This window comes from Apus apus, chromosome 18, assembly GCF_020740795.1.
Source record: "Apus apus isolate bApuApu2 chromosome 18, bApuApu2.pri.cur, whole genome shotgun sequence".
Classification (NCBI taxonomy): domain Eukaryota; kingdom Metazoa; phylum Chordata; class Aves; order Apodiformes; family Apodidae; genus Apus; species Apus apus.
This window is the reverse complement of record NC_067299.1, coordinates 3,089,900-3,107,791: the sequence shown is the minus strand read 5'-3', so window position 1 is coordinate 3,107,791 and position 17,892 is coordinate 3,089,900. Positions and strand designations below refer to the sequence as shown.

Sequence of the window (17,892 nt, the reverse complement as noted above, 5' to 3'; positions counted from 1 at the left end):
CAGGTCTCCACAGCCCTCTGTGCAGATTAGGACACAGAATTCTAGCCAAGGATAGAACTAGAATTTAGGAAGCACTCCTTTACTCCATGGAGAGTGTTTCTAATAAACGTCACCATGAGTGTCATTGCTTGACATTGTGGTTTTGAGAGGGAGTCATTATATTTGCTCTGCCATTCCAACACAAACCTCATTCTCCCCAGCAGTGGCACTGGTTAGGTGCTGATGCTCAGGCTGCCAGACATGGACTCCATGAGGATGCTCTGGCTTCCTTTCCAAACATCAGCAGCTGCTGTTGCCTGTAGCATTCTTGTCTCTGACATCTGCATGGCTTGTTTCCCAGGAGAGCAGAGGAATCTCCTCCTAGCTGTGTGCTCAGCGTGCTCATCCTCTGCACCGTACACGATGTCCTGTCACTCTCTGCCAGGTGGACTGTGCCTGGTGAGCTGCAGCTCAGCTTGCCTTCTAGCTTACTGGTGACTTATATTTATACTTAGTCCAGTCAGGAGTTCTTGCTTCCACTTTTTAACTACTTATTTTCAAATCCTCTTGTAATTTAAGAGCTCCTAATGCAGAGACACTGCTCTCTTCTGTGTTCTTTCCTCACTTCTGCACTAGGATCATTTCCTACTGGCTCTTCAATAATAATTGTTTCAGAAACGGAGAGATCTCTTGCACTCCTTTATCCCCAAGACAACCTTCTGAAAGGCAACCAACTGCATCTGAGTTACTTAAAAAATAGAACATGATGTAATTATGAAGATTCTCACCAAACTTTCTTTGCTACCAGCACAGGACAATTAACAAACCATGAATATCTTTTTAAAACCCTCCTGGGAGACCTGCTTCCCAGCAGACCACGGAAGAACCTGGTTTGCTATGTATTTGAAACATTGCAACAAGCATCAGAAACAGGAAAAGATTTATTAGAAATATTACACAGATTTTTTGCATCATACATTTTAATAATGTTAATCTTTAAATATTAGCATGTCCAAATGTGGCAATGCCTAGTATATACATTCTAATGTGCTCTTTGTATAAATTAGATTACGATGCAACATCTGTGCCCAAGAGAGGAAGCTAAAAGTACTTGACTCTTAAGAGGTGATTAACCCATATGACAAACTCAAGCCTGGACCAACAACAATCAATAAAAACATCGTGTCCAGCACTGCCCAGTGGAACTTGGCACACGAGCAAGTCAAAAATGTAGAGACCATCAGTTGAGAAAAATGTTAATTGCAGTTCAGTTACAAACTCGATCCCGCACCGTATTGGTGAGTGAGTCTCAATGGCACTGGAGTTGGTAGGAACCAATACAGTCTAGCATAGTAGAAGTTATTGCTGGGTTTAAAAATGTCGTAATGCTCAGTGCCCTGAGTCTTCTTAGGCAAAAGCCCTCTTCTGACAGGAAAATGCATCATCTCATCCCATACAGCCTCTGCCTTTTCCCAGACACACAAGGCACAGCTTTGCAAACAGCTGCCCCCTCGGATCCCTCCTGCTGGAAGACCCTGTGCTGGAAGCACAGATAGATGAGGGAGGTTCAAACCCATGAGCCAATGCTCATATTTTCATTGCCAAGGAAGGGGGGAAGTCAGTGAAGCAAAAAAGGTAGATTTTGAAGAGCTTCAGGTCAGGAATAAAACAGGAAGAACTAATCCTCCTGCCAGCGTGCACATGTTTGGTTTGGACAGACAACTTGCACATAAGCAGTTGCACATACAAAACAAGAAAAAACCCAAAGAAAACCTGTAAACAACTTCAAATTTGAAAATGTGCCAAAAGTCAAAAAGAATGAGGCTCGCTGAGAGGAAACTGAAGAACGTGCATAAGTCAAAAATCAGTCACTTCCTACTGCTGCCTTGCTGTGGCACAGGAAGATCCAGGCAATCTCTGTCCCCTTTGCATTTCCGTGACTGTCACAGGCACAGGAAGGGGGCCCTGGCAAAGGCAGCAAGCTCCCTACTCTCTTCTCTCCTCATCTGAGATCCACCCCCAGCTGCCGTCTTAGGAGAAATGTCACTCCAGGTGACAGTCAGCAAGGACTCTCAAGCTGATGCCTTTTGCTGCCCACAAAGGCCCAGGGGGGTACATCCCCTGTGTGTCCCTCTCCTGAAGGACCTGCCCACTGTTTGGTTTCATTGTGAACTTTCAGAAGCAGCTCATCAGCCTTTCCAGAAAACCTTCTCAAGAGGGCTACCCTGGGCTCACTCCTCAACACCTCTCTACCTTCCCAAGCCAAGAAACAACCTGTACCTTCTATGACTCACCAAAAGTTCTGGGAGTCACATTTTATACTTCCCACACTTCAATCTCCTTTCTTCTCTAACAGCTGCAGTACTACAGTCACACAATCCATCATCCCTCCATGGAACTTCTCTGGAATCCCCATCCTAACCCTTCTCTTCACCTGCTCATCCAAAATCAGCCATGCCATTTCTTGGAGCCCAACAGACTATCCAAGCACACACGTATAAGCATGTGCAGGTACCTTCAAGAGGGACAGGATATTTAGGGAGCACGTGGCAACATGGTGAAGAGATTTCATCTGCCTGCATCAGGGAAAGATCCACTGCTCCTAAAAGGGAAAGTTAGGAAGGATTTAGGCAGCTTAGGCAAACTGTTACTGATACAACACATTTCACCACCCATGTCATACATCCCATGTTCCATTTCTAGGACATTTTCAGAAAATTCTTAGAACTTCTGTGAAGATCATCCATATACCCTCTGCCTTAACTTTATTAACAAACTCTCTAATTTTAAAGGCAACTAGAACTTTAATTTTATAGTTCAAAATTTGAGGTGTCTTACAAGGGCCTGTAGATTTTTTAAAAATTCAGGCTGGTCTGCAGCACCTTGAGTGGGACAAGTTGAAAAACAGTAATTTTTTAAACATCCAGGTCTAGAAATGTTAACCGTGCAAGGTTCAGACAAAATAAAAAAAACACAATATTGTAACAGCTAAATGAACAAATAAACAATATTCTTAATCTCAAAAAATAATCTGGAAGAGCATCTCCCAGCCTCCAAGTACCAGCGTTTCAAAATGAGATGTTTGAGGACTGAGAAGTAACATTGAGCAAATGGTGAAACCAAAAATCTTCTTCCCTGCTTGTTCTAACTCCTAAAGAAGTAAAAAAAAATTATGAATATACCACTTGAATTGGGTAGAATTAATGTTTGGTCTATGCTACTGGGGGGCACAGGAGAATAACCTGCAAAATGAGGACAGAAACATTGCTTTGCCACCATTCTTTGGAAAAAAAGAAGCTGCTAGAGCAAACAGAATGTTCTGTGAGGTTAGAAAAAGTCCTGGAGAAGATTACAAGAAATGTCAGAACGGCACTTGAAGCCTAAAACACTGATCCATCAGACAATGTATGTGATTAATGCATCTGCCAGTCACAGGGAACATGCTTCCAGAGACCAGAGGGTTAAGATCATCTTTCTTTTTTAGACCCAGTGAAGCCCTCTTACTGGGAAATGTTTACCAGACGCTGGGAATTCAAATAGTTTTTCTCATCCCTGCGAGTGCCCGATCCAAAGCCCACTGAGGAATATGGAATTTGCTGTGTTGACTTCACGAGGCTTTGAACTGCAGCCCGTTGAAGAGAGGTGGGATCTCTGCCAAGGGATACCTCCAGGGAAAAGAGCCTGCTGCATCCATGAGGCAGTGGAGCTCTGCAGGGTGACTGCCCTCCTAAATGAACTCCCCCATGGCAGCTCTTTTTCTCTTCCATCTTGTCAGATAACGGGAGACTTGTATCTGAGAACACTTAGAGCAACTCCCCCCACGTTCCCTGGGGATGGCAGAGTGGATGCTGAAAAATCCCAGGGACTTAATTCAATCTAGAAAGCACTCTCTTGCAAAGAAAGAGCTCTGGTCAGCATTTGCAATTGCTTTGTCACAGCACAGGAGGACACAAAGGGCACTGTCAGTGGGTGCCACTGTCCTGTTATATCACACAGGCTCTCAGAAGATTGGAACTGGGACTTTCCCGGGGGTGATGGATTAGAAGAAATGTCAGACTAAAACTAAGAGCAACTGATGATTCTCTCCTGTGAAACAGGCACCCACTGCATTCCTCCAGCTTCCTTTCTGTCCAGTGCAGGCAGTGACCTTGGCCACTGTCATCTCTCCCTTCATCCTGGATTTTGCTGTGAGAAAGTCACAGTCTGAAATAGGTTGTTTACTATTTAAATAGTATTTAAACAACCAACCAGCCAAGCACTGTGGGGAAGGCAGAGGCTGAGATCAACCTTCTGCGAAGCCCCAGCAAACCCAAAACCAAGTTTCTTCCTATTTCATGAACCTTTTTTTCAGGAGTTAAGAGCAGTGAGCACACACTACTACTTTTTTGTAAGAGAGAAATGATCCCTAGTTCCCTACAGTTAACATCCACAAAGCACCAAGTCTGTCACAGGGTTAAACATGCTAACTAAACAACAACTTTCTTCTACCAGCATCACCTAAAGCAGCTAGGCAGCCTTCTCTGAGGTCCTGTACAAAGTTTCTCCTCCACAACCTGCTCCTGGAACAAGTGAAGCAGCCTGTTTGAGCCTGCCATCCTTGGAGCCAAACAGAAAATTCAACCTCATGAGGTGAAATAAGAGAAAAAGTATAATGGAAATTAAACAGTATCTTTCAGACCTTTTACCAACAGTATTATTGAGCCAGAAAGCTATTTTCTGGCACCTTAGAGATCTCCATGACACAGAGGGGGGTTCCTGTTACATTCTTTGCAACTTGCAAAGTCGCAGCTTCCATTAGGACTAATGTACCAGTGTTCCTTCCCAGGGTAACACCACTTCCAAGCCTCAAACAGTGCCCTATGGACTACATTTTACTGGACAGGGCACCAATGTGTCAAGATTTGTGCCTCTACACAGCAATTCCATGTCTGTGCTGATTGCACAGGATTAGCAGAGAAGAAAGAAGTTACTCCACTCAATTCACACCAATAGGAACTACTGGGATGTGGCTGTATTGCTTAGAGTCATCACCTGATCACTGGCACCTTGCAAACTAAAGTGAGGAAATTGCATTTGCAATATTCTGATGACAACTGTGCCTGCACAGTCAGCTGGGAAACCGAGCTCTGGCTCCCTGTAGTAATCAAGTAACGAAGTTGTAGTAATAAAGCTATTTTTCCTGAAAGAAATTCCTTCTGTTTGATCTGAAATGAAGTCCCAGCAACCAACAGGATCCTTCACAGTTCTTTCAAAAACTGGTGATGGAACAGAGTATGGTTTTTGAGTTACAAATGATCCTGTTGTTGTCCTGCTGGTTAAGTACAACAAGTAAAGCAGTGTACTTAATGAGTGAGACAGGTGAGAATAACTCAGGTTAAGGTTCTACAGACTGATGTGCAATTGTCCTGGTGTTTTGTAAAACACATGGAGGCAAGAAAACAACAAGTATTTGGGTTGAGTTAAGCACGTTTTGGCAAGAAGAGCATTTTTGTGAGCTTTTGTATTCATCTCCCAGCCTCCCTTGAGTGCCAGCAGAGTCCACATGGATTTAGAACTTCATTGTGTAGCAGGTCTCCCATTGGTGGAGTCTGTTTTGAGCAAATGTTGCTTAGCACAAGGGATCCTCTTCAGAAATATCCCATGCATGTTCGAAAATGCTTTGCAATTTCCACATGGGAATAAACTTACAGATGAATTTGGTTTGTATAGATGGACAAGGGATATTTATTTGGTTGCAGTCCCAGATGCAATCAACATGATGGAAGAGCTTTCTTTCCAACAAAGGACTTAGGTTGGTTGTGAAAGAGGAGCAAGTGGCTTTTTAAAGTGATCGAGTGCATCTGTAGCATTCTTTGTTCTCTTCCCCACTTCTGTCCACCTCTTGCTCTGCATCTCAGGTCTCAAAGTACTTGTAAATCTGGGCAACATACTGCATCACACTCTGCCAGTCTGGCCGGTCCGTGTACATCATCTCACTGAGCTCCTGCAGAGGACAGACACAGGGTCAAAACTTGGTCAAGCACCACCACTGGGAACTCACTGGGTCCTCTGAGTAGCTGTGGCTATTGAACACTACTTCTTCCATTCCAGGGCTTCCTAAAGCCACATGCAGCATACAAATCCATGGGAATAATTTCCTGGCCTAGCACAATTCTGAAATCTGTTAACAAACTAGTTAAACAGCCAGAGGCATTTTACATTATGAAGAGATTTCTTCCATCTGCAATGATCAATTCTCTACATAATTTAATTTAAATTGCTGCTTCTTTGCATGTCTTTGGTTCTGTATTTAGCTCATGAACCTCGTATATTTTTCCTTCATATTAAACTTATCTCTTCCTTGTCATCATATTGTTGATTCTAGAAAAGGCTTTTTAAACAGTTAAATGAACAAATTATCATTCTGTTTCTTGAAGCACTAAAACAGAAGGAAATGGTCTAACAGGCAAGTCTGGCCATGAAAATAGGAATCATCTGGAATCAGCTTCCAAGAGGAGGACTTAATACTCTCATTTCCATACTAGGAGACTTCCAGAATTTCCTTCAAATTATATCAATTCCATTATTCTACAAACTCTGTCTGGAAGTGCTAACACTACGAACCTCCAGAGGTGGTGGTGCAGCCTGCCCTGGCACTAGGAGGACATTTTCAGTGCACATTTTCAGATGGCAACACAGGCTTTGGGACAGTGCATGCCACAAATCTTCCCTTGCTAAAAGAAGGTTACTCACCAGGCTGGGTTTGATGCCTACACTTTCAGCAGCTTGAAATGCTAACAGCAGGTTTCTCTTCTGTAAAGATAAAACACTGGATTAAGGCAACTTGTCACTGACTCTTTATCCAGTAGACCCTGATTTTCTCTCTGGGAGCTCACTGCTGGTTTCCTTCTCCTTTTCAGCCAGTCTTTTTTAAGTTCTCAGCTGAGACTTGTTTGTTCCCATCTACTTATTCTGTATCAAAGATCTTGTAACACTGTGTCTCCATCACATACCCTTTAAAACTGATCATGTTCACTGGGAATTCTGCAAATGGTGTAGGAGGAGGTACAACAAAACTTACCTTATCCTGACTGTTGAGCTCTTGATAAGGAATATGTGCAGGCAAATAGGTGTGCAGGAGGGCACAGAAGGCCAGCCCATCACTCCAGCTGCTGCTGAAGTTGGTAATATCAATGTTCTGTAAGATAAAACATGGATATATTAACAAACACCCAGTTGAAACCGCAGAGCTGAGCTAGAAAATCTCTGCCTTGTCTGTAGCAACACTCCCACCAGTGCTACCTGCAACAGGAGGGCAGTGAGGGTGAAACATTTTGAAAGAAATAATCTAATATGGTTGTGAATTTAAATGGTCAAAACCCATCTTCCTTCCCATTACTGCTAGTTTGATTCTTCTTTGCTAGTCACGTAACTTACTACAAGGATGCACTTGGGTGCACAGAGGAAACCCAAGTTCTCTACTCATGACAAGTGAGACCCAGCATGTGCTGTGCTCAACAGGCAGAGTGAAGCAGTTACAGAAACTGAAAGCGGTGTTTTAAAATCAGCCCATTTGTAAAGAACTCCTTTAAAACACAAAGATGACCAGGGGTACAGTGTCCTCAGGTCCTTCACAGGGACTCTCCTGTGAGGCTGCAGTTAAACCTGGCCCAGTTCTGATCCTGTGACAAGAGTGACCTTGCAATGCTCTGGTTTCCACCGACTGGCAGGACCAGCACACAAAGGAATTTTCATGGCAAAATTTTGCTGCTTCCAAATACCAGCTGAAAACAAAACAGTGAACAGATACTGCTTAGAAAAGTAGCAGCTGCTGGAGCACAGGAGACTCCAGGAACTGATGGTACTGCTACAGCAGGTGTGGAGCTGCCCTCAAATCCTTCTTGCCAGCCACATCTTCCTGTGTCCTGAACTGCAGCTCAGGCTCTTGGCCTCATCTTCTTTATTTAGCTATTTTACCGTTTCTTTCAAGATTCCCCAAAAGACCAAGGTTTTCTGCACCTCTGGTATAAAAGCTAATGCAGATGCACTAAAACCCAGACAGGAAGTATTTTAGTGTGTGCTCTTCACTTAGGATGCCTCACTGATCTGTTGTCCAACCTGGACTTTGTCCAGTCAGACAGGATTTCAGATTAGCAATAAACATCCACAACCAAACACAACTCAAATTGAAACTATAGGGAATATTTCAGGTTAAAATACCCTGGCTGTAATAAATCTGCAAATATGATGGGCTCAAAAAGCTGGTCTGCAGCAGCTGGTGCTGCACTGCACCAGCCTCCACATTGTATTTTGCTCTATTAACAAATGTCAATGGAGATAAAACAAAAGTGATATAATGGTTGAGTACAGTGGCAAGAACTGGAACAGTCTGCCCAGGGCAGTCATGGAAGCCCCATCCCTGGAAGTGTTCAAGGCCAGGTTGGAAGCGGCTCAATCTGGTCTAGTGAGAGGTGTCCCTGCCCATGCAGGGGGAGTGGAAATAAATGATCTTTAAGGTCCCTTCCAACCCAAAACAGTCTGTGATTCTATGATTTTGCACTGCAAGCTGTCTTGGCTTTACCTAATCCATAAAACTGCACTATGGAAGTCCAAGTTTGTGTTACGGAATTGGCTGCAGCTGGATTATTCTGGTCTCTTGATGTTTCAGACAAACAAGTTACTTAATATTTATCAATCTGCAGTTGGCTGTAAAGGACTGTCTGCCAAATTAGAGGAGTGTTTTTACTGAGGCCAACATTTTATCAGCAAATAGCCCATCATCAAATGCCAATATTCTCATACTGTCTGACAGAAACGGAGAATGGAGGCCTCACCTCCCTGCCAAAGGCCACAGAAACAGGAACAAGCAAAACCTTAGTTAAGCAACAGGACCAGACAAAAAGCCAATCATGTTTGTGTGGAAACATTTTATCCTATCCTTGATTTCATGGTGCTACTATGAGAGACACGTGAGATACAAAACTGTTCCTTCTACAGTATTTCACCAGCCCAGCACCAGTTTGATAATTTCACTCATCTTGGTAGCTTAAACTATACCTAAAACTCTTCTCCTCCTCCCATCTAAGAATCTCTAGAGATAAATGCTAATGTCTACAACCAAAACTCCTCACATCTCCAACAGCATTGTCCAGCCACTCATCTTCAGGAATTTCAGGATCTAAGTCTTACAAACAAGCAGAAGTTCAAGGATGGGGTTCTGCTGACAATATTTAAACCACAGATGAAATCTGCTGCAAAGTGGCATGTCATGATCAACAGGGAAAACAAACTCCAATATGAATTTTTGTCTTAAATGCAAACCCAAAATGTTTGAAGGTTCAGCCCCACTGTCAGTTAATAGTACAACAACAAACACTCAGACATTCTCAAAACCACTGAGTTGCCATTTTCACATCCAACAAGCATCAGTGGATTGTGGTGGCTTTTTTTTTTTCCTCTAAACAAAAGCATTTCCATTTCACACATGGTACAAACCCCTCTCTGGCATTTCATCTTGGGTTCTGTGTTAACTGCTTTTCAATTCAGCATGCAAGGGCAGGGTAAATGAAAAGTGATCTTTTGTGTTTTGCTGCACTGCAGCTTTATTTGTAATACCTCTCCACTACACCACACCAAGAGGAATTAAGTCAAAATAGAGGCAACTCTGATTTCTCAGAAGATATCTGGCTCCACTGAAGCCAGAAAAAAAAAAAAAATAAAAACAATTTAGGGAATGAACACCTTGGAAACTATCCCCTTTGCTTGATTATTTTGGCAATGGAACCTGTCTCAGTATTTCTGCCACACCTCCCTGCTCCTGAACACACACTCCAGGAATACGTGGGAGCTATTTGTGTACATGCTGGTGGTTCATGTACACTTCCAAACTGCAGGATGAAGAGTTTGGCGATTTCTGTCTCCCAGTGTGCTTACAGCAGAATCCCCACTCCAAGGCTCTGAAAAACTGCATGTAGCTTTTAGAGCATGATGACAATCATCTTTACATGCCCTGTGTGGAGTGGTGAAAAGGAGCACAGAGATGTAAGGGTAGAAAGTTTGCTGGGCTAGGGGTAGAGCACGGGGTAGAGCATAGAGTTGTACAGGCTAAACTCTTTCCAGTGTAGTTCCCAGGCTTCTTGTCAGTGAAACAGTTGATTCACCCCAAATGAAAGCTCATGAGTGAACTAGTGTAAATGCACTGGGAATATTAAGAGACTGGGATCCAGAAGCACACCAGGGAGCACAGTGATCTGAAAATACCCAAGTACCCGCTATGGTTCTATGAATATTCATGTACCTGACATTAAGCAAAGTTTACAAAAAATTGTAAATAATCCAGGCAATGTTATTTAGAGAACAAATGTATCATCTATTATATTAGTGGCAGGCCAAGTCTAAAAGACATTGAGCACCTGCAAGCCATTAGCCTCAGCCCCCCACCCTGGGACAGGACCTTTGATTGCAGATAACAGCAAGCTCCGAGAGCCACGGTAAAGGCACACAGGGAAAGCTGTGACCTGTTCTCACTAAAAACAATTTCTTGTTTATCTGAGGAAAGAAAACAACCACCCCATTAGATTTCACTAGATCTTCAACTCCACGTCTTCAGTAAAAAGCACCAATGACACAGTATGTTCCTCATTACAGCCTGAGTTAAAATACTGACACAAGATATCCCTGCTATGCAGACATTACTGTCCCCACAGCGATGGCTGAGTCCTAATTTTCACTAAAAGACCCAGAAATTATATATTATACACATGGATCAGCTTGAAGCTAGCCTTGAACTCTGTGAAAGAAAGCCTGCAAGAAATATGACCTTAGCATCATTCTTCCTCAAGCACACAATATCCCCTCCAGCCTCTCCCAAGTCATTGGTACAGAACAGCACACCAGGAACATGCCAGGGTGGATAATTACTCGGCTTCAGCCCATACTGAATATCAACATAAATACTGAAGACAAAACTAGTTAAAATAAATATACTGAATAAACCAGAGGAAATGGACTTGTATTTAATAGCATCTCCCTCTTCACTGGCTCAGCTTTCTGCAATCCTTTCCTGCTTATCACTAACCAAACACCCACATCTCCCCCCCAGATCAGACGTCTTACACCTCAGCATTTGCACCTGGCTATATTTAGACACAGATGTCTGAGCAGGAACCTCCTTTTCATGAGCCACAGCTCTGCAAATCTGAACTTGGACCTTCTATTGTAAAATCTTGAAAGGCAACTTCCAAAGATTACCTACACTCCTCTTTAACAGTAGTTGAGTGAAACTGCAAATCTAATTTGGATTTGTTACACCCAAACTGGCTGGGGACATGTTGGTGGGCTGTAGGCAAAGAGGTTCTATCAAAGGCAGCATGTAGGTTTCAAGCTCTGGATAGGCCAGTTCTAAATACTTCCTAGGAAGCAATCTGAGTGAAGAAGGGCTCCTTTTAGCATGCCCTAACCTTCTGAGCAAACAAACCACTCCAGTTCATCTAAAATGCTCCAGAAAATATATGAAACATCTGAGCAATCTACTGGAAATATGGGTGAATTAGAGGTGTGGTCAGGCCCAGTTAACACGGATGAAAGGCATGAATGCCTAAAATTAAAGACTGCCTGGATTCTTCTGTAATTACAGAGTACACCCAGATGACTGGGACAATTGCACACAGCTATTTTCAATGGGTAGCTGCAAGTCTGAAGTGATTTGCATATCACATTTACCCCATCTACTACTGGGAACCTTTTGGAATTCTCTTACAAATCTTTTTCTCTCAAATGGAACATACAATGAAGTAAATGACTCTTGAATTAAAAAAAAAAAAAAAAAAAAGGAGACTAACTTGTGGAGCAGCATTACTGTTTATTATGTAGAGATTAAGTGGCTAGGCAAGAGTGGGAAGGAAGCCAAATGACCTTCTATCCTCCAGGCTGTATTAATATCCCTAGTTCAAATGGTTCAGGAAGCTGCAGTCTCCACAGGAATTGTTTTAGGCTTTCTTTTAAACTTTCTGGTTTTGTCCCCATCATCCGTATTTCTAATGCTTCCACCAGCCATGTCAGTAAGTTGTGCATCTGATCACATGTGGAGGAAACAACACAGCTCAGGTAACAGAAAATGTTACATGAAAATGCTGTTGAATTATGTCATTGCAGCAGAGTGAAATGATGAGGAACTGGTGCCAGCTTTTTAAAGGTTATCCCATTTATTACATTCCTTTTTGGAAAGAAGCCCCATTTCCCATCACATGCCTAGGTGCTGGCTCCACTGATTCCACAAGTGATGCCTTGGGTTTACTGTTTATTATTTGCTTCCCTAAGTGTGAATGAATGAGCCTTCTTTCTCAGCATAGACAAGAGGAAAGAAAGTGAGCTTATGATGATTTGTTTTTTTGGTAAAAGCATCAAACATCAGTTAACTACAGTAGTCACATGGAGCAGGGATATTTTAAAAGAGGAAATTGAACTGTTTTAGTCTCTCAAAAGCCAGAGATCTGAGACAATACCAAAGCCAGGCATGTCCAATTTTCTTCATTACCTTTCTACATTACAGTGGTGTAAATTACACAGGTACTAGTCACACTTGATAGACATCTTTTGTCACCACCACCTCATCTCTAAAATGGTCCAGGGATATCCATAAAATTCCTTCTGCTTATACCAGCTCTCATCTGGTCATGTATGTCTGTGAAATAAACAGCCTGCTTCCCATGAACTCAGCATTACAGATTCTCTCTCTCTTGTTAAGTGGAAGCTGGTGTGCAAAGCAATAAATTAAGACCCAGAATCAGGAATGAGCACAAAAGCCCTGTTCCTTCACTAGCCTTTAGTTAGACCTTTGAAGTAGGTGACTTTCAGAAATGAGAACGTTGTCATGGGGTAATTTACATTCAAAAGAACCCATATTATTTGCTGGGAAAGGTTCAAACACAGTCACTGTGTGTTTGTGCACCGTGCCAGCAACTACTCTCAACCCTTGTTCACCGGAATTTGTTTTCATTTTAAAAACTGTTAAGTATGTCTGGAGGGGCAGAAGTGGAATACACAGCAAGAACAGGAACTACCAAATTTTCTTCATTCTAATACTCTCATGAGGTATTGATGAGTTCTTATTTTTGCTGTGCATCTCTTTTTTTGCTCTGCAGTATTACACTCGTCACCCTCTGAGGCTGAAGGCCCTTCCCTGCTTGCTGCACAATCCACCCTTCCATGGGTTTTCTTGTGTGAATGACACCCCTGCTGGAGGCCACAGAGCAGAAACAGCCCGAGTTGTGTCCCTTCATTCCCAAGGCTGCAAGAGTGAAGATGCAGCAGCACAGCTCCAAGGACCACACAGATGCTCTGGGGAAGGAGGGAGGGGAGGAATTAGCTCCCCTCTGTGCTCAAGACAGCAGCAGAGAGGCTTCCTGCCTGCAGCCCTGGTGCAGAATTGCTAATGAGCACACTGACTGTTCCCACCACCACTGCTCATCACCCATAGTGAGAGTTCAGAGATTAACCATTTCCTGCAATTGCTGGGCACAGGGTTAGGCTGCAGACTGCAGCAGGCTCACAGAGAAGGACGGAAACGAAATGGCAAGAGGTCTCAGTGACACAGGGTATTGATGGGGCAGGCAGCAGGGCTCAGCTCCCTCCCAGTTAAATTCAGGGTTTGGAGCTGTTCCAGCTGGTGACCAATCAATTCAGTGTTTTCCCTGATTGTCACTGCATCCAGGCAACACAAGGAAAGCTTCCTGGACTTTGGGATGGATAGAATGTAAATGCTATTTTTAAAATTATCCAGCAGGATAGAAAGTTATGCATGAGAGGGCATTTAATTTATCCCTCCAATCAAGAGACTTTATTTGTTTACAGGATAAAGCCCCTTATGCTAAAAAAAGGTAGAGCTTGGCTCAAGTTATTTGGCTATACTGGAGAGGCAGGTTTGTGCATTGGCATCACTCTGAAGGGGGCTTGAACACTGGTAACCAACCTGGTAATTCCCAGTGTGCCATGAGTTGGCAGCTGCATTTCTTTTCCAGAGCCAACCCTGGGACCAGCTCAGACATACAGAGAAACTGCATGTATACATTTAGCTCTAAGCATCTTTATTTAGAAAAAATATTTATTCTGGTAAAAAAATGGGAATATCTTGAAATTTCAAGGCAGTTTTTTCACCAAGAACTCTCAAGATTGCCCTTTTTATCACAGCATCTTTCCAAATATTACTGACACTCAGCAAACACCCAACTATATGATATGATGATCTATATTTTAACAGCTAAGGAAACCATGGAAATGGTATTATGCAAGAACATCACAAAGATGGGCCAAAGCAGACTTGGGAGCAAAATTCCTGACCACCTTATTGTCAGGTTTTATTTATTTATTTTATCCTATCTCAACATCTGCCATTAAGACTTACTTCAACTTGCACACAGATGGGAAAAGGCTCTCTGAAGTCAATACCCTCCTCTCCAGCAAAAATCAGAGAAACACAAAGAGAGCTGGAAATTTCACCCATTTCTCAGAAACTCACAGAGCATACTAATCACTTTCTGGGAAAAAACCCAGGAAGTTATCCTACTTCTAAATGTCAGAAGCTGTAAGTGCTGTGGATGCAGAGCTCTTAGTGAGACTCTCACAACAGAAGGGATATGCCAGCACATGGCACCTTAGGGTCAGTGTTATTCTTGGCCAGAAATTTATTGCATTAATAGTATTGGTAAATATTCCACCAGAAAGCTTTTTCCTGCTCTGGCCACCAGCCTCTCCTCTCAGGCAGACAGGCTAGTGTGGCACAAGGGAAATCTTCCCAGTTCTCCCCAGAGAGGTTCTGCCATGAATGCTGCTCAGAATGAATGGATGGCTGCAGTGGGAGTCTGGAGGGGTTTTGTTCAGCGTTTTTCTTCACCCACATCAGACAAACTGGGAGTTACTCATTTTGCTGTTGATCTTCAGCACACAAGATCACAGTACTGTGGGAATCCAGCCTTTCCAGGCTGCACATAAACTGTGTGGAACAGCAGATGGGATTTACATCCTAGCCTTTGTTACTTGGAAAGGGGGCCAGAAAATCTGTACACCCACTCGCCGGTGTTACTGCTGAATTAGGGAATGCCACCACTTACCTAGTTCTCATGGCTAGTCAAATATTTAGATAGAAACCTGGTATACCTTGATATTCAAAAGAGAAACTGAAACAATTTGGAAACATATTGAAACAGTTTTATGCTACTTGTTGACACAAAAACCAAAAAAGTAATGTAGAAAAGGGAAAGAGCATCACTCTCATACCCAAGTGGACATCCTGTGATAAAGGAACAACTGATTTCTTTTCTGCATTTCTTCAGGACAGTGCACAACTGTGCTGGGATTCTCAAGGTTTTAAAACTTAGCTTCATTACAGTATTGACAAAGGAAGCATTTGACCAATTGTTTTACCAGCCAAGTCCCAGGAATCCCATTCTGCCCATGTTCAGAGGTTGAGAGGGTTGATCCTGGCTTTTGTCCCATTCAGCTCCTCAGTTCTCTACTAGAACTGCCAACCTGAGCTCCAGCCCTGGGGACTCTGGCAGCATTTGCAACAGAGAGTCTGTTCAGTCTCTGCAGTCCAGGATGGTACGTAACTGAAGTGTAAGTGAGGCAAAGTGCTCAGTCAGGACTGAGGAAAAGACTGAGACAGAAATTGCTTAAGCAGAAAGATTATGTCAACTACCCACACAAATGACGTACAAAGAAATGAGACTTCTTGTTTCTAAATATAACCCTTAGCTTCTAGAATAAGGAAGAAGCCACCAAACACTCACATAAGTACAACTGACCGTAAAAGAGCTTTTGGATCTCCTACGAAGCAGGTCCCCACAATGTGCAGCCCCAGGAATATGCCTGCTTGGTGCATCAGGAGTCAAAAACCAGCCATCCTGGCTGGCTGTCCCAGCAGCAGAGTCCCTCTCCCTGATGAGAATGCCTTGGCCCCATGACCACTTGACCGAAGGGAACATGTTCTGTCCTCATCAGCCTATCTGCATTTGTACATCTTTGGGCCACACTTCATCTGTGCTGGATCTCATCCAGCCAGCAAACAAGTTGAAAAAAAATAAAAGACGAGAAAAAGCAGGGGATAATATCATGGAATAGGACTTGAGAACAAAGAGGATATGGAGGAAATGTTGCCTAGCATGAAAAGAAAAGGAATGCAAACTCCTGGGAGAAAAAGAAAGCCACAAATTCATAAACAAAAAGCTAGTATTAGTCTGAGTTTAAACTGAATACAAGAGGGGAAAAAGCTTTATGTTATATCCACTGCCAAACCACTAGTCAACCAGTCTCTTGCTATAATTACTTGACAAACAGCAAATACTGAAACTGCCTTTCTTTTTCTCCCCAAGCTTTTGCATCTCTGCTGCATGCAGGTCATAGCACTGAGCAGAGACAGCAGCTTTTACACAGTCAGATATACCAGCTTTTTGCTTCTAGTAGTAAAAGCATTCAGAATCATATTTAATGACTTCAAGGTTATGGTCGGAAGTAATTTGTTTCCAATTTCTGTCTCTGAGGGCTGGAACAGCCATAATAGTGGGAACACTTCAGAGGTTTTTTCCTTCATTTTGAATAGCTGAGGCACTTACACATGAAAGGCACTTTTATTAACATATACAGCAAAGACAAAGGTTGAAGTATTTAGACTCCTCTTAGTGACAGTGTATATTTCTGGAAACTTTGCAGGCTGCAGCCTCCATCAGGATGTTTCATCAGAGACCTACAAATATCTGCATCTTCAGAAAAGGAAGCTTTAAAAAAATATGTTCACAATTTCTGAGGGAAATATTCAGAATGGTTGGGCATACAGTATTTTGCTAATATAGACTAAATAATAGAATGTCAGAGAGTATCACCCTAAAAACAGCTCCTACATACCCCTAAGCATACTTTCTAAAACTGCACAGGGTGCCTGGGACCTACCACAAAGTCAAAGAGCTCCAAATAAGGCATGGAAACAAATAAATCATTTTCTTCTAGCTTGGCTAGTAGTTGCTAGCGTATTTTAAGCAGAATAACTAAAAGGAATTGTCTTATCCAGGAGCTACTTGTACAACATGAAACTGAAGTGTAACATGGAAGCTACATAAAGATTACTCTGGTCAGTAGTTACTCCATGCTGTTGAGATTCCTCCAGATGGTATGAAATTGAATCTGATGCCGGTCCCACAAATACCAATAAGACCAAACCCAGTTTATCAGCCATCTCATATTGGTGTCAGTGGTGCCTCTTCTCCTGAAGATGCCCACTGCCTTTATCCATAGCTGGTGTTCTGTCTCTTCCCATTTAACATTCCTCTACTCATGACAACTGCACAGATAGCTCCATCATAAAAGATGGTGGTTCTTCAACAAGTGGATCCCAAATGGGTCCTGTTAAACCAAGTATAACTTTGATAACAAGAATAATAATGCTTGTGCACTGGAGAAAACATCTGGTCTCAGATTCACTTCTCCTCTGTTCCACAGGATGGATGTGTATGGAAAAATACACAAAAACAGTTCTTTTAAGCAAATCATATTCATTACCATGGTAGCAATTCCCTCCCCTCTCTGGAGAGGGTGTATGTGGCAGAAACAACAATCCCCAGTTCTACTGATCATGGGTTAAGTGCCTCTTGATGTTCTGTGTTTCCACAATATATCTGTGGATAGTAATGGGCTTAATCTAGAGAGGTTTGGCCCCTTGACAAATGTTCTCCACAGAGAGCAAACAGAATCAGGGCACTTAAATAATGCCACAGTCACTAATGATATGATTATGGAAGGTGATAATGCAACAGGAATGACTCTCAGCAGCTTCCAGGAGCTACGATTCATGGGAACAGAGCCTGTTAGGAAAGAGGCACCCATTGTCTACTTCACACTGTTGCTATGATGTATAATCTTTTTAAATAGATGAAAAATAAAACCCCA

At 42.6% G+C, this 17,892-nt stretch overlaps 1 protein-coding gene across 2 annotated transcripts in view; it reads right to left on the bottom strand.

Annotated features, from left to right (window-relative positions):
• Nucleotides 1–902: 902 nt before the first annotated feature.
• SPECC1 (sperm antigen with calponin homology and coiled-coil domains 1) overlaps nt 903–17,892 on the bottom strand; it is an 82,007-nt gene continuing 65,017 nt past the window's right edge. For both annotated transcript variants that reach the window (XM_051635908.1, XM_051635909.1), the window contains 3 exons: nt 7,040–7,156; nt 6,712–6,771; nt 903–5,962 (listed from right to left, as the gene is read on the bottom strand). In XM_051635908.1, coding sequence (XP_051491868.1) covers nt 5,873–5,962; nt 6,712–6,771; nt 7,040–7,156 — 267 coding nt within the window. In that variant the 3' untranslated portion in view covers nt 903–5,872. The remainder of the gene's footprint in view (nt 5,963–6,711; nt 6,772–7,039; nt 7,157–17,892) is intronic.